Source organism: Sceloporus occidentalis, unplaced genomic scaffold (genome assembly GCF_023333645.1).
Source record: "Sceloporus occidentalis isolate IW3139 unplaced genomic scaffold, rSceOcc1.0.p SCAF_3, whole genome shotgun sequence".
Taxonomy (NCBI): Eukaryota; Metazoa; Chordata; class Lepidosauria; order Squamata; family Phrynosomatidae; genus Sceloporus; species Sceloporus occidentalis.
This window is the reverse complement of record NW_028316983.1, coordinates 41,112,961-41,135,871: the sequence shown is the minus strand read 5'-3', so window position 1 is coordinate 41,135,871 and position 22,911 is coordinate 41,112,961. Positions and strand designations below refer to the sequence as shown.

The window sequence follows — 22,911 nt, the reverse complement described above, 5'->3', positions numbered from 1 at the left end:
GTGAGTATCTTACAGAGGTGGACACCTGGCCTCCACAGGCAGCACCAGTGTCATCACACCCTGGAAACAGTACTGGAAAAGATATTTTTTTTCTTCCTCTTTTCCTATTGCCTTCTACCTTACCAAGCATTATTGTCTTTTCTAGTGAACCATGTCTTCTCATTATATGTCCAAAGTCTCAGTTTAGTCATCTTGGCTTCTAGGGAGCATTCAGGTTTGATTTGCTCTAGGACTCATTTATTTCTTTTCTTTTTAGCAATATTCATAGAACTCTTCTCCAGCACCACGTTACAAATGAATCAGCTTTTGTCCAACTTTACAACCATACATACAAACGAGAAATACAGTGGCATGAACGATTGTGACTTTGATATTCAATAATATAAATTTACGCTTCAGTAATAGCAATAGCAAGTACATATCTATACTGCTTATCAGTGCACTTAAGCATTCCCTATGCGGTTTACAATGTGTAAGCTAGTTGCCCCCAACAAGATGGATACTCGCTTTAGCAACCTCGGAAGGATGCCAGGCTGAGTTGACCCTGAGTCCCTGGGCTGGGATTGAACTCACAACCTTGTGGTTTGTGAGTGAATGGCTGCAGTACAGGCATTTAACCACTGTGCCACCAGGGCTCTTAAGGATCTTGTCTAGTTCCTTCCTAGCTATCCTTCCATGTCCTGGTCTCACCAACTCTAAGTAGACAAAAAGAAAATTGATTTAAATATATAAATCTATTCAATGTACTGGTACCTTCTATTCAGAACTATGTGGAATCTTGATCTTTACATTTTCTTTCATTAAAAATACATTAGACATTAAAAACATGTTAGAAAATATACATTTGCAGTTCAGTAATAGTCTGTAAAGTATCTTTGAACAGACCAAATACAATTAATTTAATTAGATGCTGATTCATGACTTTAAAAACGTTTTGAAGGCCATGCAATTAATTGTCTAAATTTGGTAACTGTTTGATACAGTCTCTCACCCTTTGATTCAAAGTTTGTGTTACTTAAAGATTAGCTCCTGTTTCTTCAGCCAATCTCCTATATTCCTTGGGCATATTTCCTCCAACTGATATCGTTGATACTTTGGATTAGCTCAAGCTTCTGCCCTTCCCATGGCATAAACTTTGACTTCCTTTTCCCAGACAAACATCTACCATGCCTTCCTATGTATTAATTACTAGTACATTTATTTCCTTATCTCTGAGGCAAGGCTTCTGTTCCAGTTCCAATAGTAGGTTTTCAGCTTTGCTGCAGTATTTACTGCAGTATTCCAAAAACTCTTCCCTGCCTCTATGCTTCGTATGCTCATTCAGTCCACTTTTTTATTTATTCAGTCTACTTCTTTATTTATTTGCCCTCTGAAAACTTACTTTCCCATGGCTGTTGCATCAGGAAGAACTAAGCAAGGGCTAGTGGCCTATATTGATTATACTTCCAAAACCTACAGTCTGTCCACTCCCTTTTTTGGCAAGAAATATGATGTCCTGTCAGTCGCAATGAAAACTCAGGCACTGCTTCATTAATGCCACATGTCAAATCACATAAATAGTTCCTAACTCCATTGTTATACTCATACACTGGCCCTGGCCCAAACTGTATTTCTGCATGATGTTCCTGAAAACGGAGAAGAGGTTTTTACAACACTGTCAGAGGAACTGGAAGTCAGGATACAAAACTAAACAATTTCCTGTACAGACCAATTGTAAAGCAGGTTATCTGACTGTAGAATATGCCTCTTATTTCATCAGCACTACCTTCTTCCTCTTTCACTTCTTGGAGCAAACCATTACTACATGCAGTCCTCCACCCACTTTGACTGTGTAGTTTCTGATAAACCTACACTGAACAGTGAATGTATCCATCATTCCATCTTTTGAAGGCAGTTCTTTCCCCCCTCTTTTTATTTTAAAGAACTTATCCGGAATTGTGACTGCTCTGTTACCATTTCCAAACGTTTGGCACAGTGATCTTGAGGCTTTTTCAGACGCATTTCCATTTACAAATAAATTGCTTTGTGATCTGAATCGATGGATTGGTTCGGCAGCGGAGTGTGGTTTACACTACATTTGCCCCGATCGCATTTTCTTGCTGCAAAATAAAATAAAATAACCCACTTGTGGTTCACATTGACTAATGAATCGATTCAAAATGGACCCGCTCCAGCCAGCCAAAGGGCAAATTTAAACCGATCCCTATCCGCATCTGGTTCACACTTGCGTGGAATCAATTTATCCGAAAAGATGTGGAAAAAATCACCATCAAAAAGATGCAGGTTAAAGGGGTCTAACGTGTCCCCCCCCCCCCCCCGAATCACTTCAGCGATTCGGTTCAAGTGTGAACTATGGTCATTTAAACCGGTTCAAACCGATTTGCGATCCAGCTTAAAATGTAGTGGGAATGAGGCCTTGAGTGGTCACTTGTGAGCAGGACTGAATCAAGCTGTTGCAGAAGGAATATTGGAAAACAGGGCCTTTCCATTGCCTGTGCTGGGAGAGGAGATGCTTTTGGTGCTTCTTTTCTCTCAACTGTCCTCTAGCACAGTGCTACTCAAAGGGATCGTCTGTAAAGCAGTGCTGCTCTGTGGGTTTTTGGCTGCCAGTCTGAAGCAAGTTTCTAGGGAAAAAAGAATTGTAGTCAATGGGTGAAAATGCAGTGCCAGGAGTTTATTACACAGGAGGAATTTCTCTTAATTTCGAATGAAAAGAAAGTGGGGCCAGAACGCATTCATGTGAATTCACTAGTTCAGCAAATTTACGTGAATTCGAATTGCGTTCGAACTGACTTCCCATTGCCTGAAAATAGGTTGCCATTGCCTGAAATTGCATGTGATCACCTCTCACGCAATAATGTGAAACCCCATGATTGCGCTCGGACTGACTTCCCATTGCCCGAAATTGCGTGTGGTAGTCTATCACACAATAATGTTAAAACCCATGATTGCGTTCAGATTGCCATTGGATTATACTTCCAATTTCCCTTGTCTGATAAACTCCCCAGTCTCTGGTGCAATGGGAAGAAAATGAGGTACAGTACTTTAGGAGGTAGGGTCCTACCAGAAGCCCAACCAAGCTGCAGCGCAGGCCGGAGGCAAACATCAGTAGACTCCTGCTCTCCCTGAACTGTTTGCCTCCCAACTTGTCTTTATAAGAATACTGTTAACTTTGACCACTTTTAAATCTGAGTTGAAGACTATCCTGTTCAGGGAAGCGTTCCCAGGCGCTGTGTGATTATCTACCTGACATTTGATTGGATTGTTGATGTTTTTAATTGTTGCCTGCTTATTTTAACCAGTTCTATTTTATGTTATTACCTATTGTTTTATATGTATTTTGTAGATTGTATGCCATTGGCAGGTCTTATTTTTATTGATTTGATCATTTGTATGTACAGCGCTGTGTACATTTACAGTGCTATAAAAATAAACTGTAATAATAATAACAACAATAATAATAATTAAGGACCAAGTGCATCTGAGGAAATAGACTTACGTCTGGCAAAACTCATGCTGCCAACTTCTTTCTTTCAGTTAGTCTCAAAGGTGCTGCAAGATCCCTCTCTATAGACTAACTTTAAAAACAGTGATTCTAAGGGGAAAGCATGCCATCCTATTCAAACGCAGGAGATGTCCAAATAGATGCTAAAAGCACTATATAACTATAAATCCACGGTGTTTAGTCCAGTTCCAAATGGAGGACATTTGGGGATTCCTCCTGGGAAGAAGAAGGTTGAAATGCAGGACGTGTGTCCTGGGAAAGGAGGACGCCTGGTCACCCTGCGAGGGACACTCAGGGGCAGAAGGAAGGCATGGGGCTCGGACTTTTACACATGCACACAAACACACACACACACACACACACACACCACACAAACTGTGAGCGATGTGGGTCCTAGGGAAGAAGAGCGACAACTCTTGCAAGAAGTGGACTGAGTTCCGACGACGAAGAAGAAAAGCAGCAGAGGAAGAAGAGCTCGTTTGGAGGAAACCCAGGACAAAAGGCGGAGGCGAAGAAAGAGCCAAGGCCAGGAGGTTATTACTACTACTATTATTATTGCCTAGTAAAGTTCATGCTGCCAACTCCTTCCAGTTGGTTTAAAAGATGCTACAAGATCTCTTTACATATTATTATTATTATTAAAGTCTAGGAAAGCTCACGCTGCCACCTTCTTACTTTCAGTGAGTCCCAAAGGTGCTACAAGACTTCTGTCATTATTATTATTACTATTAATGTCTAGGAAAGCTCCTGCTGCCACCTTCTTCCAGTTAGTCTCAAAGATGCTACAAGATCGCATGACTTATTATTATTAATGTCATCGCCTATGAAAGCTCCTGCTGCCAACTTCTTTCTTTCAGTGAGTCCCAAAGGTGCTACAAGACCCCCCTCTCTATTATTATTATTATTATTATCATTATCATTATTATTATTATAGTCTAGGAAAGCTCAGGCTAGCAACTCCTTCCAGTGAGCCTCAAAGGTGCGACAAGATCTCTCTCCACATGCTGACCCTCCTACAGACTAAGGGGGCTATCTTTCGAAGCCTACCCCTGTCTGTGTGTGTGTGTGTCTGTTGTGTGTGTTTGTGTACACTGACCCAACCGGCCACAGCAGGGTTTGTGGCGGTCCCAGAGCCCGCCGGAGCTCATCCCAGGCCAACCCGAAGCGAGGCGAGGCGAGGCAGGCAGGTCCCGGGCAGCCTCCCTCCCTGCCTCCCTCCGGCCTGCCTCCCCTGCCCTCCCCCCCCGCTGCTGCCTCGGCGCCTGGAACAATAGAGAGCCAGAGAGTGGAGCCGGCTCCGGGCTGAGCTCCCTCCCCTCCTCCTCCTCCTCCTCCTCCTCCTTCTGGCCCCTTCCCTCTCTCTCTCCCCGCCTCCCCTCCCCTCCCCTCCCCTCCCGCCCCGAGGAGCCAGAAGCGCCGTCGCCGGAGGAGCCGCTTCTATGCCCGCCGGAGCCTGCTCTTCTCCTTCTCCCGCTCAGCCCCGGCATGGACGTTAGGTTCTACCCGGCCGCCCCCACCACCGTCGCTTCCTTGCCCGGCGCCGACCCCACTTGCTTGGGCCCTTTGGACTATTACCATTGCAACAAGGTGAGGAAGGGGGCTGGGCATGGCCCCCTGGAAGCTCCCCTCCCCTCCCCTGGGACCGGGGCGCAAAGGGGGAGAGGTCGCAAGGGGGGTTAATTCTTCTTCAGTGTTGGCTGCATCCGCACTGGAGAGAGAACCTGGTTTGGCACCACTTTAACTCTTTTCTGGCTCAAGGCTATGGAATTCTGGGAGTTGGAGTTTGTTGTGGGGCTCAAACCGGATGGTCTTTGCACTCCTCAGTTTGTTATGGGGTCTTGAGGGCTGAAGTCCTCTCTCTCTCTCTCTCTCTCTCTCTCTCTCTGTGGAAGGCTGCCCTCGAGGCGACTCTTCGCCTTCTTGCCCCGAGCCGGGACTAAGCGGAGTCGCCAGGGGTCTCAGGGGGGCACAGGGCTCCCAGCTCGGGGCAAGGCCAGGGGTTGACTGGATGGCACCCCTCAGTGGAGCCCCCCCCCGACAGCCTTCCTTCCCCTCAACCTTCCCCTCCCGACTTGGGAGGGCTCCCCATGGCACCCCTCAGCTCAGGTGCTCTCTTAGCCTTCCTCCTCCTCACTTGGGGGGTTTCCATGGCGCCCCTGAGAAGTGCCCCCAGCTCTCTCCTCCTGACTTGAGAGGGCTCCCCATGGCACCCCTCAGCCGAGCTGCCCCCCTAACCCTCCTCCTCGTGACTGGAGAGGGCTCCCATGGCACCCCTCAAGGGAGTGGCCCCTCAACTTTCCTCCTCCTGTCTTGAGAGGGCTCCCCATGGCGCCCCTCACCAGAGCCTTTCCCCCTAACTTTCTTCCCCATGGCACCCCCCAAAGCAGCCCCTTTAACCTCCCTCTTCCTGAGAGGACTCCTCATGGTTCCCCTCAAAGGAAGCTCCCCCCCATAACTTTCCTCCTCCTGACTTGAGGTTTTTCCGTGGCACCCTCAGCTTTCCTCCTCCTGACTTCAGAAGGCTCCCCATTGGCACCCCTCAGGAAAGCCCCTTTCTAACCTCTCTCCTCCTGACTTGGGAGGGCTTGCTATGGCACCCCTCAAAGGAGCCCCCAATCTTCTTCCTCACTCGAGAAGGCTCCCCATGGTACCCCACAACCGAGTTGCCCCTCAACTTCCCTCCTGTCTTGAGAGGCTCTCCATGGCACCCCTCAGAAAAGCCCCTTTCTAGCCTCCCTCCTCCTGTCTTGAGAGGGTTCCCTATGGCGCCCCTCAGAGGAGCCCTTCTAACCTTCCTCTTCCTGAGAGGACCCCCCATGGCTCCCCTTAACCTCCCCCCTCCTCCCTCGAGAGGGCTCCCCCAAACCCTGCCGCCAACTCAGGAGGGAGTGCAAACCTGCCCTGCTTGGCAGGAGAGCCCCTCCTGCAACTCCCCAAAGTCCCAGCTCTGGCTCTCTCTGGCGGGTGCAGTGTAGGTGTGTGAGGTCTCTGGGCTTGGTAGGGACAAGACCCAGCCCCAGAAGCCAGGCCAGAACCGACAAGGAGACTTCTCCTCCAGGGAGCCAAGCCTTGAAGGGAGCCAGAGAGCTGGGGGAGGAGGGCAGGCTCATTCTGGCAAGGAGGGAATTTCAAACCACTTCTCCTCCCAAGGCTGCGCTCAGGGATTTGCAGCCAGGCAAGGATCTTTCTCATCTGCATCCACATTGGAGAGTTAACCTGGTTTGGCACTCATCTGGCTCAAGGCTATGGAATTCTGGGAGTTGGAGTTTGTTGTGGGCCCAGAGTGGAGTGGAGCCTTGAGCCAGACAAGTGCCAAACTGGGTTATCTCTCCAGTGTGGATGAGATCTTATTGCGGCGTCACTCCAGACCCCGGATTAGACCTATAAAGAGGGAGAAACCCCTGAGTCCTATGCCAAATGTTTGCGTGTGTGTTGGTTGTGTGTAGGAGGAAGAGTGGAGTTGCATGGACTCAAGAGATCGCTTGGTTTGAGCATTGTGTGTGTCTCTGCCCCTTCCCTTTGCCTGCCTGGCAATGAGTTCTCTTGGGAAAATGTACAAACTAGGGGAGAAATGTGTTTGGGTGAGTACATGATGGTTTATTTTCTCCTCCTCTTGTTGAGTTGAATCTACAGAGGAGATGCTGGCCAGACTGTGCAGACCTGGATTTTGCTGTGAGTGTATTTGGGGCTGGGACTTAATAGGTTTTTATTTTTATTGCCATTGTTAGCATAAATGGAACTGCAGGTCCTTGTCCCTCAGTTGTCAACCTCTTTCTTTCCCCTCCTCTCCTTTCCCACAACACAATTGCTTCTGTTAAAAGCGACAGAAGAAACTGGGTGATGTATATTTCATAAGATCTACACACGGCACAGCATGAGGACCTCTCTAACCTAGATTTGTCTTATTTGCTGCTGGAAGGAAGTGTACTCTCTTTTAATGCATGTATTTGAAATAGAGGGAGAAACGTTTGCAAGAGGACTGCAGGCTGCTTTAAGCCAAGTACTTCGGCAGAGAGGAACAAGAGAGTAAAAACAGGGACAGGATGAGGAGAGCTTTCCTGTGAGTACCAACCTTTGGAGGCATTTGAATGAAAGAATCATTCTGGGGTAAATTTGGATTATTTAATCAGGCGTGAGTATGTTGTTTGAAGTTTTGTAAAAGTAGTGAACATTACAGGCTATTCTGTCTATCAGCAGGATTTTTTGTTGCATTTTGTAATTTTAATTTTTGTACTTTATTTTAAGATAACTTGCCGAAGTGTTCCCTCTCTCTCTTTGTCAACAACATATGAATTTATAAATGTTATAAACGATTGTGTGTGATTTCCGTACGGTTTCATATTTCACATTGAAAATGCTATTATGCTCGTCTCAGCTATCACAACCAATTCTTAATCTTATTACACAAAAGGAAGCATTTTAAAATGTGTGTATCGTATAAGTAGGAAACAGCAGTAGTTTTGGAAACTGTTGAACTGTCTTAACTTTTATTGGAAGGAACGTTGACATTTTGTTTGTCAGAGGATAGTTGCTGACATCCAGGACAGATTGTAATATAGAGGCAACAAGACATCTGGGAGAAAAAGTAACTGTATTCTGAAATTCTTTATGGTTTTTATAAGTGCAAATATTGACGAGAATATTAAATTCATGTTCTAGTTCATATAAAAAATAGAGTATCAGACATTCACGTTGGTAATTCTCAACAGAAAGAGGTAAACACAAAAGGTCTTTTTAATGGAAAGCTGGAAGCATGATGCACTTTCCCAAAACTGACCACAGTTAGGCCACAGAGAAAACATTTTTCAGAGGAGGAACTTAGACACTTGCAAATGCTGGACAGGCATTTGCTATTGCAGCTTAAAATGATAAAAGCATCCTTTTACAAATTGCTGTTTCCTACAATGCCAGGAGAGAGACAGAGAAGGTAACAGTGCTGTAAAGTTCTTGTATCAGTTTCTCTCAGAGAAATACATTCCAAATATGATTAATAAAAGTCTGAGTGAGGTGATGCAAAGGAACATATACAAAATACTGACCACTGCCAGCAGGTGCTGCTGTTGTCACTGTTACCAAGTGTTAGAGCAAGAGGCAGAAAAGAGGAGAATGTTAAATAAGTAGTTTGTTTCCATATATATATATATATATAGTTGCCCTTGGATACTATTTAGATAATCAGGATGTGCTAAACGTACTTATGTTGATGGAGTAAAGCTTTAATTATAGAAAATAATTTAAAGAAAGTAAAACTGCAGAGCTATCTTAGAACTCTGTTGTTCTTCATTCCTGTGTTGTCCTCTACAGAGATGCTACCATAAGTTCCTAAAATAGGAGCTGGGAACCTGCTTTTCACAGAGGGCTACATTTCTTCAGGGCTCCTCTGCCATGGGCTGTATGCAGATGGTGGGAGGAACAATTTAGGGAGCTGGGTTAAGTTTAGCTTGTAGAAGAAAAGACCAAGAGGTGACATGATCTTTAAATATCCGAAGGATGTCATGTAGAAGATGGAGCAAGCAAGTCTTTTGCTGCTCCAGAGACTAGAATGAGAACCAATGGATTTAAACTGCAAGAAAAGAGATTCCACCTAAACATTAGGAAGAATATCTTTACTGTAAGAGTTCCTGAACAGTAGAATTGACTGTATCAGAGGGTGAGACAGTCTTCATCTTCACCTCCATCTTCAGAGATCTTTAAACAGAGGTTGGATGGACATTTTTCCTGGAGTGATTTAGTTGTGTATTCCTGCATGGTAGGAAGTTGGGTTAGATGTCACTTGTGGTCCCTTCCAACTGTATGGTTCTATACTCCTTCCCTACTCTTCAGGCTGCCAGGACTGCTGATTCTTCCTAGAAGTCTGGGTTTGGCAGAGGTCTTTTCCTTACCCTCCTTTTATTGTTGAGTCTGCTTTGCTTCTCCCCACAATGTTTTTTGTTCCTTCCCTTCCTCTGGGATTCTCTTCTACCCATGAAATTAGCCACAAGCCACAGGTTGCCTGCATGAACTCTAAAGTGTATTTTCCCTAAAGCAAATGGGTAAGCATGGATTTCACTCCACCAGTGATAAGTATTGTCATTTTGCCACACGGATTATAGATAACTTGTTTCCCAAATTGTTCATAGTTTGAGAAATCTAGAAAATGCACAATATGAGTTGCAGCAAGGAATGGTTGGGCACCCAGGGAATCTCTAGGAAAAACTGCAAGGAATTTAGAGGTTCCTCCAGATAGCTTTTGTGAAATAAATCAGATGTTTCAGTGGGATTTTAATGGAAGAAGGGAAAGGCTTGGTGTGTTTGTGGTTGCTGACTCTGTCCTTACTTAGCTGAGATTTTAGAAGAGTCAGGGCAGCCTCTGTGTTCTATAATTAAGGGATAATTCCAGCTTGGAGTAGATGATTGTAGGAACAACTAGTTATTTGCTTTATCCTCCTTTAGGAGATCAAAGATAGTGTAAGTTTTCAGGCTCCATAACTGAAGTACTTCTCCATGGGTGTTGTTTTTTTTTTTGTGAGTGGGTGGAGAAACCTTATGGGAGGAAGGGTTGTGTGCAGCACTAGGCACCCAGTGTATAAATATCTAAAATGGCGGCCATAACCGAATCTCTATATTTGTTGTCCCTGAGCCAGTTGATGTTTCTGATGCAGCCAGCCAGCTTGCAAAGGAAACACTATTTAGCTCAAAGCATCTTGAAATGTTAATGTAATTGTTTTGTGCACTTACCGAACATGATATTGTTATCATGAGATTTCCCATCTCATTTGTGCACTGCAGCAAGCCACAGTTGCTCTTTACAACCACTGAAGTACCTGTTGTACTTCAGTGTTTCCATCTTAAAAGGATCAGAGTGTTTACAAATAGGGCTTGTCTAATGCTTGCATGAATATGCTGTGATCTGGGGCACCAAGCGGTTTTATTTTTTTTGGTTTGGAACAGTTGTGGAGATACTGGTATAATAGTGGCCCTCAAAAAGTTGAGCTGTAAGCCTGGACAATTTAGTCTTAATTGTGTCTTAGCTGCAAACCCAGATGGCCTTAATGTAAGCAGTTATTCAGCCCCTACTCTGTAATATGCAGTTAATAATTCCGACACAGGCTTCTTGTGAGTCTTTTTGAGCTATATGAAGAAACATGAAAATGGAAATACTAAGTTCTTGTTACTGAAGCCCCCCCCCCTTTTTTTGAGTGCAGCTGTGTAAAGAGATTCAAAGAAGTGAATTTGGGCGGGTTACAGACCGCCCATTTGGGGCGGGCTGTACCCGCCCCTTTCCCTGGTGTATCGGGGCCTCAGCTGCCAGAACGGCAGCCGCTGAGGCCCCGATCCGCCGCTTTTCAGGCTGCAGGGAAGTGGCCAAACGCTGCTTCCCCGCAGCCTGAAAAGGGGTGTCCTTGGGGCTTCAAGCGGCGGGGAGGAGGAGAAAGGAGGAGGAGAAAGGGGCCGCTTGGCCCCTTTCTCCCTTGCTTCGCTGGGCGCAGCCGTCTGGAGCTCCTTCCTGCTCCGCGCTAAGGGCGCACTAGGCGCCCTGGTGTGGAGCGAGGACGTCATGTCTGCGCCGCCCCGTATAGAGGCGGCGCGGCCATGATGTCCTCATGGCGGCGGCTGTCTGGAACGGCCAATGTCATTTTTTACGTGCACCGCACCTCCCTAACCCTAGTACGCACTCCGCGTGTACTTTAATGGCGGTGTGTAACCCGCCTCAGTCTCATTTAAAAAACAACTAAACCAATCTTCCCAGCCTTTTGACTGGAAATAATGGGGATCCAAAACATTCGATTGACTGGATATTGTGAAATTGCAGCTCCCATTACTGGTTATGCTGGTTGGGGCTGATGGAAATTGCAACCCAAATGTTCTAAAAGTCACATGTTCCTCAGCCCTGGTAGGCACTTGCCACATAGGAGACTACCAGATTAGAAGGTTGTTGTATTCATTTGTGCACTAACCTTCAATACCATTATAACGTGTTTCAAACCCATTGCAATATACAGCACATACAAAGTCAGGATATATTTCACCATTCATGAAAGATCTCTCTGCCTACTGGTTGGTTTCTGAGTTCAGTTCAAAGTGCTTGCTTTGGCTTATGAAGTCCAAACAGTCTGGAGCCAGGATATCTGAAGGACTGTCTCCTATGCCTTATATTCTTCTGTTGCTTCCCTTGGAGGTGAAATTGTAGACTATAGGGGATAAGGCATTCATTGTGGGAACTCCCTTCCCAGGAAAATTAGCTGTATATGAACATCATTAGCATTTAGGTGCTATTTCCTCCCCCTACCATATTTAGTGGTATCTGAATTATTAGTTTTGTTGTGTTGGCAAGGATGTAATGGTATCAAATTGTGGATTATTGGTGCTATTAAATACCTGTTCTTTTTTAATATTATATTTTGTGAGTCATATTAGGGACCTTGCTGTTTCTTGAAAAGTAGAATAACACTTATATCTTTAAAATTTATTTAAAGGAAGTGGATTCCCTCACTTTCTTTGGACACAGTTTGTGTGTCTTGTTTCCAGTGTGGAAATCATTACAGTATAGCAAAACAACAGCCAAAATAAAAAAATAATAATACAAATAGCTACTCTCAATAATAACTACGTATGAAGTGGGCATTATTTGCCAGAGAATTCATCCTTGCATGGCTCGTCCTTTTGGTTTTATGTTCATTTAAGTCAACATATGGATTAATAGGCTAATGTGGATACTCAGGACTACATTTAGGACTTCTGTTGGGTTCTCTGTATTCTCATTGTTCCTGCCGCATGCTGAGAGATTTTGTTTTTCTCTGTTAAAGTCTGATATGTCAAGGCTAGTGATAAAAATCAATAGAACTTATGTTCAATTTCTACCCCTTGTGTAGCGGGGGGGGGGGGGGAACCTTGAAAAGGCTTTTAAGAATGTGAAAAGAAAAGTAGATGTTTCAAATAGCCTTAAAAAACCTGCAATCTCATAAATCGTGTTACGCTGGCAGGCAAATTATGCATTAGATACTTATGGTGAGTTCTGAATGTTTATATAACAGAAGGGCCCAGTTCTAAATTCCTTACTTGGCCAAAGGTGCCATTGAAGGAAAGCAATAGGAATGATTCTTGTGTGATTGAGGAATGTTGGGCCAGGGAATGATGGTAAATGTATTATGATGGTGCTCTGTCATTTGTTTTTATTTCTAGGGAAAACTTGTAAAAGTAGGCTTAAAGTCTGTGGTTTTTCATTTGTATAGCTATAAACACACTGACTTTTTGTTGTAAAATATGTAAGTTTCATACTGCATTTTCAGACATAAAAATGGTAAGACATGATTATGTTTAAAAAAGAACAACAACATCTGCCCACATCTAATGGTGAGAGAGGTATGTACTGCTTCAACTACTGGTGTGTTACTCAGCTGTCCAGTCATGCACTGCACAGTGGGAGCAGAACATCCTTCATAAATCACAGAAGCTACAAGATGCTTTTGTTACACCGCATTCAATTTTGGGCTTGTTTTGATATATATTGGATAGGATATGGGACTTTGGCCATGTGCCTATGTGTGGAAAAGATTTATTTTCTGTAAGAATTTTCTTCCCTTATATACAATTAATTTTAATCATTTGTGGCAAGAAACGTAAGGTGTATAGCATCTGGTGGCCAAAAAGAAGTAAACAATTTTTCCCTTTGCTGCCATGTGAGTCTTTGGCACACTGAGCACTCTGCTTAGTTCTCTGCTCTTAATTGTTCATATAGGCCCAGTACAAATGGGCACTTTGTGGTGTTCTCACCACGAACTAGGGCTAGATGAGGCTGGGCATTTACATGCCCAGCAGCCCTAGTCCATGTGGATGCCACCATCATGGCTCGCTGCCATTCACACAGGCGGTGCCATGATGGCACGAGCATCATAGAGCGCTCAAATGGCAATGGGAGGAAGTGACACAATCGGGTTGCACGCATGCGCCAATCGCGCCTCTTCCAGGAAGCTGCTTTTGGCAGCTCCTTTTTGCTCCCGGGAGGGAGCGCATCATTGTCACGATGTTTGGTTGCTGCGGCAATGATGTGGGGCAAAGAGGGGCGGCATGGAGCTGCCCATCTGTCGAGCCCCATAGATTCTCTTCAATTTTGGAATTGGCAGATGCATACTTTGCTCTTTCTGTTGTTTTCATTTCTTCCAGTTTCTCTCTTATGTCCCTTCAATAACTGCATGAATGATTTTGTGCATCATAACAAGCAAACAAAACAAAAAGGCCACAGAAAATCATGAGGTTGTATCCTTAATTGCATTGGTATTCCCTGGGAGCTTCAATTTTAACACAGTCTTTCGGATGACCAACATCTGGGTATAATGCTTTTTTAGTTTTCCATTTAATGTCTCCTCTGGTCTCCTAGTGTACATTGTAGGTTGACATAATTATTACTATGGCATTCACATATCGTAAAACAGCATGATTTTTGCTTTTGTCTGTTTCTTAATACATATGTCGTTTGTGTATAACAGTGAGGGAGATCTGACTAACCAACTAGTGCACACTTAGAGTTTGGAAAAATTAACAATTTTGGACTACAGCTCCCACAGTGCCCCCATCAGCATAGCCAGCCAAGAAAAGGAATATTTCCAAACTCTAGCACTAGCAAGTAGATGACGTGGAAGATTAGGTGAAAGAGAATGTTAATGTGATTGGGAATACAACTGTATGGGAAACCCTCTCTCCAAAGTTTGGTGGTTTAATGCACATGAACATGCACACGACTTAGCTATATGGAAGAACTCAGTACATGAAACAAATGAACAAAACAGCAGCAAATTCAAGAAATCTGAAGAATTTCAGACTGAAAGATTATCAGAAGAAAATGTGTTGTTGCCACTTCATATGCAGGACAAGGTAATTTAAGTCAAGTAAATCCACTAGGAAACTCAGAATCAAGGTGTGGCAGCGGCATCCATATTGCTAATTTATCCTAAAGGTAGGGTTGCCATTTCACGGTGGTGGGCGGGACTTTCCCGCCCCCTGGGGGGCGTGCCCGGTCCCGCCCCGCCCCCACCCCCATTCCCGGGTGGCTGCCCAACTCTGAGCTCCCAGGGCTGCTGCCTGCCTTCTATACAGTGCTGCCTGTGCAGCTTGTCTGGAGCAGCAGCAGGATGACTGAAACCAGCAGGGGCGGGGTCTGCTGCACTGCCCTGCCTCTATTGGCCAGCCCTCTGCTTCCTTATTTGGGCATGCTCCAAATTCCAAGCGGAGAGGGCTTTGCAGGCAAGTTGCTTTTTGTTCTTCCCCTCTTTCTCTTTCTCTTTCCCCTCCTTCTCTTCTTCTTGTTATTCTGGTTTTTTTCTTCTCCTCCTCTTCCTCCTCTCCTTTTTCTTCCTTTCTTCCCCCTTCTCATCTTCTTTTTCTCTTTCTTCCTCTCTCTAAGCCCCCCTCCTCTTCTTCTCAGGGGTCCAGGGCTTCTCAAGGCTTTGCCCCCGTTAGAAAAGAAAAAAGGCTTTGGATCTGTCCCATAAATCCCTCCTAAGTTGAGACATACCTGGGAAAAAGAGGGGGCAAGGGGTTTGGGGGGGTTGGAGGGGGCAAGGAAAAGGAGGAAGGGGGGAATTGCTAAGAAGGCTTGGGAGTGGGAAATGTAGTTTTCAGTGGCACAAGGGACTGCCTGTGATCTTGCAAATGCTATGCCTGCTTGGGAGTGGGAAACGTTCTTGTAGAATTTGGGGGGGGGGGTTGTTTGGCCAGAAAGAGAAGTACATTTCAGCCTTCTGTCTAGGAATAATGCCAAAATGTCCTCCATTTTGAGCATGCCTAAGAAACATGCATTTATATTCACATTTTAAAAAAATTATCAATTTTTTTCATGTGTCCTCCATTTTTTAAAACGTGTCCTACATTTGAAAATGTGGCCCTACATTTGTCCTACATTTGTCCCGGTTTGGAGGTCCTGCCTTATGGCAACCCTACCTAAAGGGAGAAATTGTAGGACCTCTGAAGTACATGTACTCTTAATCACATCAACCTGTTAATATTTTTGAATGAATAAGAATAAATGGCATATGCTATGTAATGTTATTTTAAAGCTTCAGATAATTTATAGCTTGCTTTTCATTTATCATTCATAGCAATAGCAAGTCCATTTAAAAAAATGTGAATACATTTTTCGGTAGTCAGAAAAAGCAGACCCTAAATGCTGTACATGCTTACACGGGAGTAAGTCTCACTGACCAGTAGTGTTTAGTAGCATTTATTTTTGAATAGCTGTGTGCTGGGTTGTCCTATGAGCCATTTGAGCTCAGGTAGATGCTAAATTGTACCAGTATTTGTTGTTCTATGTTTTTAAAACGAATTTATCAGAAGTTGGTTTTGACCTATTGTTATAAAGGAGGGTCAATGTAATGAATAAATTTTTATGGAACATTCTGTTTTCTTTTGACTTATATGTGCACAGTAAATTGAAGTAGTAAACACTTGCCTTTTCCCTTTTGTATTTTATTGCTTCAGCATGCGGGGAGATAGAATATTTCCTTTTCTTCTGATTAGAAGAAACATGATTCTTATGCTGATTTTGCGTGAGAGAAAAAATACATAATTCTGGGTTGGATTTTTTTTTTTGAGGCTTCATTTGGTGCTTGAGTTTGAATAAAGTCAAATAGAGAAAAAAAACCTTGTCATTAAAATCTTGACATTCTAGAATTGTTTGTGTCACTTGATGCCCCATCTCTCTTTCCTGCGGCATAGACTTTGATGGTGTGCGCATTCCATCTGCATAATAGAAAGTGTTTGAAGCTCTCTTTTGCCGAAGGCTTTATTAAATCAGGGATTCAGAATGAAATAATGAATGCCCATTCATTCATAGAAAATGTTGTTCTAGCATTATGTGTAGAGAGCAGTCTTTATTGTTAGTTACTTTTAGAATAATAAGGATGTTTTGAGCATTATATTAGACAATATGGCTGCCATAGCAAGATCTAATTAATTCCCTTAAAAGGATGATACACTTAAAGTTGCTTCTACATTTAATAAACAAGGGTGGAAGAAAAGACTCCAAATTAAAAACTTGCACATTAAAAAAAATATTTTGTATAGAAGTAGAACGTGATTTCAGGAATGGGTAACTTTTTGTTGAGCAAAAATGAGCTGGAAGGCCAACAGGCAAGTGATATAACTTGCATATAATTTTCCTTCTTTTGGTGGACAATACAGAAATGTTAGTACAGTTTTGATGCTCATAGTATAAAATAATCTAAAACAGCTTCTGAACAATCTTAATGTTAGAACTTTAAAATAGAAAAGGAATAAAATCAGTCTGTTCATTGCCTCTTTCTTTTTTCTAATTCTGTAATATATCACCTACTTCTAGAATGCATAGTTCCATTTCGAAATCCACCTCTAATGTAAAACTGAAAAATTTGCATCACAGTTAATTATAATTCTAGCAGAAATTGTACCCGTAGATAAATAGCAACAGATCTAGTGTAGATCAGTATTTGCATATTGAAAGATATTGGTGGTTGGAAAAACCTTTTGCTTCTAGCTTTTAAAAGAGATGGTTATGAAACTCTGTACTTTTTTTGTTCACGAGACTGTTATTAGCATAGGTGGCTCTTTTGACCCATGCGGCTTTCTTTTTGCATTACTTATTCATTTATTTTTTTAGTAAATTTCATGTACTTTTAAAGATTCTTCTGTGGTGGGATCTACATTCTTTGCCTATCCAGCCAATGCTTTAGTGTTAGCCTATATTAATCTGCATAAAATGTGTGCACAGACCATATTGAATCTATATTCAGGTTATCCTAACAGTAGCATTTTATTGTGCACTCACTGGGCGGACTAATGTGCATGGAATGAATTTTTCTTCCCATTTACCTTTTGTATTCATCTTCTTACAAATAAAGATCCAATTTTTTTTTACTAGGGTTTAGATTCTATCTTTCAGCATAAATGAAGCATATAATTGTGTTTTTCTAACAGCTCTGCATTAAAAAATACATTATTTTTCTTCTAATGGTGTTTTCCTAGACATTTTTTACATCTGGTGATGATCATTCTTTTGTTTCTAGCTGTTTAGTATAACAATCTTTTTTGTTTTCATCCTGTGGCAGGCCAGAACTGATGTTGTGATTCCAGATTTCATACTCCATAATATGCTCTCTGTTCTGACAGCTGTGCTTTAAATACAGATGTGTGAGCAGCTGCTGATGTGCAGGGGCTGCTTCTCACACATCAAAGTTCAGTGTATGTACACTTTGGGGTGAGGCTTAACAAGGAGCATGATGTCAAGGGTTTTACTAGTAGCATGGTCCCATGCTTGTGTCAGCATACACATATGTGTAGTGCATCAATATGACTTAATTTATGATCCACTGATAGCCAAGTCACTTTTGATGGACATTAACATCAATGTTTTCAGCCTCTCTGTGTATTATATTCTTCTTAACTGTTTTGAGTACTATGTTTAATGGAAGAGTAGGATGTAAACTCAATCAGTGATCACACTCTGGCCTTCCTGTTGGTGCAACAAATAAGAGGGCGAATAGGTTCCCTCTATTATTTGATTAACTCTTCCCAGTGTCATTCTTCTTCGCACCTTCTTTATTTATTGGGAGAAATGTAGATTCTGTTTGTGCATTTCTAGCACAGAAAAACTGTAAAAACAGCCTGCAAGAGGTAGACCTCAAAATGAACTTGCCTCATGCAGGTATAAGTATGGACTATGGAGAAAAAAGGAGGTGGATGATGACGATGACGACAATGATATTTATTTATATCCTGCCTTTTTTCCAGTTCAGGACTGAAGGTGGCTTCCAGCAGTTAAAACTAATACATCTCACAGGGACGGTTTAGCAGATGGATATCATTGATAAACGTGATGGCTGAAATGTTGGCTAATATGAGGATTTCTGTCTAAATGGATTGTTTGCATCACATTTTTTTTCACTGACTAGAAAAAAAAGTTTGTCTTCAAAACTGGCCAGTATCCTACTTGGCACCCTTTCTCACTACACAGTTAAAACACTATGATTCCACTTCAGCTGCATGGCTGCATTGTATGGAATCTTAAGTTTTGTAGTCTGATGAGGCACTAGAGCTCTCTGGTGAGAGAGCTGAGATACTGCTCCCTGAATTGGCAATTTCAGGATTCCTTAGGATAGAACCATATCAATTAAAATGAAATGTTAGCATTATAACTGTGTAGTTTAAAAGGGCCCTTTGTCAATACTTGCACAACTGACTGTAGCATTACTGGTCTGACATTTCCATTGTTTATGTAATGAGGTATCCTGGACCTCATTGATCAAGTAGAAATTTCATCTCCAATGGCTTCACCATGTGTGCACTGTTGAACATACGGTAGTCATTCCTGCAGCTTTCAGTGTGATCTTAACTAAGATCTGCTGCACTCCAGGTTCCTAGTATGACTACACCATTATATGTAGTTTTCAGTATAATAATGTTGGTCAGCTTCATGTGAAATATATTCAACTTGGCATTGGTGTATGATTCTATGTAAGCCCTGTTGGTGTTAAAATGTGACACCAGAGGTCAAACTGTGACAGTGATGAGAGTGACTGAAGCAATATTGAAATTACCTCTTTGCTTAACTCTTATAGAATCATAAAATCATAGAGTTGGAAGAGACCACAAAGGCCATCCCCCTACCATGCAGGAACTTTCAATCAAAGCAACCCCGACAGATGGCCATCCAGCCTCTGTTTAAAGACCTCCAAGGAAGGAGACTCCACCACAGTCCAGGCCCTTACTGTCAGGAAGTTCCTCCTAATGTTGAGTTGGAATCTCTTTTCCTGGAGCTTGCATCCATTGTTCTGGGTCCTGTTCTCAGGAGCATCAGAAAACAAGCTTGTTTCCTCCTCAATATGACATCCCTTCAGATATTTAAACAGGGCTATCATATCACCTTTTAACCTTCTCTTCTCCAGGCTAAACATCCCCAGCTCCCTCAGTCGCTTTTCATAGGACATGGTTTCCAGACTCTTCATCATTTTAGTTGCCCTCCTTTGGACACGCTACAGTTTCTCAATGTCCTTCTTAAATTGTGGGGCCCAGAACTGGACAAAGTATTCCAGGTGAGGTCTGACCAGAGCAGAATACAGTGGCACTATTACTTCTCTTGGTCTAGACACTATACTTTTATTGATGCAGCCTAAAATTGCATTGGCCTTTTTAGTTGCCGCATTACACTGTTGACTCATGTTCAACTTTTATTTTTACGCCCTAAGTGCAGTACCTTACATTTCTTCCTGTTGAAGTTCATTTTGTTCGCTTTGGCCCAGCATGAGCCAAAGTTAAATATTTCATTCATGTATACTCTCATTTTTATTTTAGTTCAGGGGTATCTGAAATGATGGGTGCCATATTAATTTTTATATACAGCCTCAGTCTTTATATTACATCACCCATCTACAGTTATAAAATATTGTATTGGATGGATTACCTTTGCAGATGTAATTAAATTTTTTAATTGCTGACATACGATTTTATGTTGACTTCATACATTATGTAACTATTAGGTGAAGATGAATTAAGGTCCAGTCTAATAATTGTAGCTGTGAAGACATTACTTGAAATTTGGTTTCTACAGGCTACTACTGTCAGCTCTTTCTGAGTAACCTCATCAGAGGAAATAGGTAGCTTTTAGTCTGAGGTGTTTTTTTAACCTCTAATTATAGCATGCTTGTAAGAAGGTTGAATGGTATGAGTACTCATATAATACAACACTTTTTTCCTTCCTCTGGTACTTAAAATAGTCTTTTACAGATGTGATTATGAAAAAAACCCAACACCAAATGGGGCATTGAACAGAATTTTGTGTATCTGCCAGCCATATCCTTTTCTAGGATGCTCCATTCAGCTCCCACCCCAGTTTTCCATTCCTTCCCCGAGGTTTAGTATTCCATGCCACTGAGCATGTTCAGTTATCACTGAACTTTTTGGGTTTTTTCCTTTCTAAAAAATATATTTTTTCAAATGTTAGGGATACCCCAAATAGTCTGATGCATGATATCCTTTTGTGCACAGCTGATGCTGGTTGAGTTGCATGGAGACCCATGCACAGAGAAAGAGTATGCTATTAACAAATCCTTGTGATTTTAGTACCAACATGACGGAATGCATATGCTCTCTGTTAGTTTTGCTTTAAGTTGCTGTGTGAAAGAGTTAATATTTGGCAGGTGCACTTCCACAAATCCTGTCTTCTACTTAGCTATTACAGGTACAGGAGCCATGTTCTTATTTACACATGTTCGCCTTGTGCATTTTTTACCTTTGGCTGTGGAGAATACTGACTTGCTTTTATCTTGCCATTGTACCAGAGTAAGATTTATTCAGCTAAATAGTTGTTGACATCAATTGAACAGATATGTCTGGCAGAAGTGGATTTGCTCTTATTTGTCTTTTTAACAGGACATTTTTTTCAGAACGTGATATACATTTTGCCCTCCTGGGAGGAAACTGGTGTAAGGAAAGATATCTTGCTTAAGGGTTCTTCTTAAAACTAAATTATTAATTCAACAAGTTTCATGCTCCAATCTTGCACTGTTCCATCTGGTCAAAATCAGGCATGCCCCAGGGTTGTTTGCTGTAAACTAGTTGCACAGTCCAGCTATTGCTGTGTAAAAAACCAAAACATCCCCCTCCTCTTAGCAGCTGCTATATTTTCACAGGCGTGAGAGGGCTTACATCTCCATTTTTTTCATTTTTCATTTTTCCTCCATTTTTGCATTAACCTTGTGTTTGAAAATGAGACAAATGCTGAAGTGAAGTCTATTATCATGTGATGATGAGTGCATCCTTAGTCCAAACTTGTTTCTCTACCCTTCAGAAGAATTCATTATCTTTCAGTAAGCTTTCTTGGGTTTTTCTGCCTCTAAGTCATTGGGTTGTCAAGGTGAAGAAATATTAGTTTTAGTCTTTGTAGTGCTGTGGAAACTTACTTTCATGTTTATTTATTTCACTAGTAACATACAAGTAAAATAGAGGAAGCATATTGAAGACAAAAGAGCATATACAGTAGTTATACTGTATCCATGGCATTCTGAGGATAGATTTGTTTCTGGAGTTTCTAGTCCATTTGGAATTGTTTGTTTTGTTTCATTTTTGTTTTCCATGCCACAAATATTTATATAAACATATCTCAAGCATTGGATTCCATAGAGCAACAGAGTTTAACTACCAACTGTTTGCTTGGATGTGGGTGCACATCAGTATGGATGTCACAAGTGCACTCTCTTGATAAGGACCTTGATTTTGAATCTACTCAAAGTGGAAATCCATGGACCAGTGACAGTGCATCAGACATCTGCTACCAATCCTTCACAAGTTTCCAGGAAAGAAAGAAACAATTTTAGCCAACCAACACAAATATGGCACTAGTTCCTGGCACACGAGAAAGAACAAGTTGCTGCTTCTCCGCATCAGATATCCTGAGAAGCACCAGTGTAGATGGCAACAAATCAGCTTCCACAGGGTTTTCTGGGCTGAGAGAGTGTGATGCACTCAGGGTTACACAGTGGGTTTCCATGGATGAGTGGAGAATTAAACCCCAATCTCCAGAGTCTTATGTTCAAACCACTACACCATGCTGAAGTATATACTTCGTGGGATAGCCTGTGGATTTTCAGTTTGTAGTTCTGTTGTCTACAGGGGGGTCTTTATTTATTTATTTATTTATTTAAAAAATTCTGATACACTTAGAAAATAAAAGGCAAGGATGTGAAGTTTATTATTAATTAATGATAAAATTTTGGGAAAGGTCTTTGTCAAGAATGAGAATGGCCAGTTCAACTTGCTTTCTGCCTTCCATAATTTTGGGAAGAATTAAGAGATTTCTTTTGGCTGGTGAGAAGAGCAGATATATTCAAGAAACTCCCATTAAATGGATGGGAGGGAAAACTACTGTCCTTTACCGCTAATGTTTTCATTTCTCATATTTTAGCAATGTCAGGGTCAGTATAAAAAATTTAACTTCATCCATTGCTGTGATGACAAAGGGTTAAACCATGGATGAGCAATCTATTAGAAGCCCTGGTGGCACATTGGTTAAATGCCAGTACTGCAACCACAACATTGTGAGTTTGATCCCAGGGCTGCAAGGTTGACTCAGCCTTCCATCCTTTCATAGGTCAGTAAAATGAGTACCCAGCATGTTGGGGGCAATTTGCTTACAGATTGTAAATTGCTTAGAGAGTGCTGAATTCACTATTAAGCAGGATAGAAAGGTAAAATGCTGTTGCTATTGCTTTTCAGATTTTGTTGGATTCTTGCTGTCACCTCGAGTCAGTGTAACCAGTGGTCAGGGATGATGGGAATGATAGTTTCAACAAGATCTGGAGAGCCATAGTTTCTTCATCCTTGTATTCAAATGAAAAAAAAGTTTGAAGCATAATAATGTTTGGCACAGTTTAGGATATGTAGTAAGGATAATAAGAATTTAT

At 42.2% G+C, this 22,911-nt stretch overlaps 1 protein-coding gene across 6 annotated transcripts in view; it reads left to right on the top strand.

Annotated features, from left to right (window-relative positions):
- The first annotated feature begins 4,885 nt into the window (after positions 1-4,885).
- The window catches only part of TOX2 (TOX high mobility group box family member 2), a 323,402-nt gene continuing 305,376 nt past the window's right edge, over positions 4,886-22,911 (top strand). For 2 of the 6 annotated variants that reach the window (XM_089514104.1, XM_089514102.1), the window contains exon 1: positions 4,886-5,092. In XM_089514104.1, coding sequence (XP_089370230.1) covers positions 4,991-5,092 — 102 coding nt within the window. In that variant the 5' untranslated portion in view covers positions 4,886-4,990. Of the gene's footprint in view, positions 5,093-6,940; positions 7,087-7,461; positions 7,566-22,911 lie in introns of those variants that run through there. The other 4 variants (XM_089514106.1, XM_089514107.1, XM_089514108.1 and 1 more) reach the window with 4 other exon arrangements.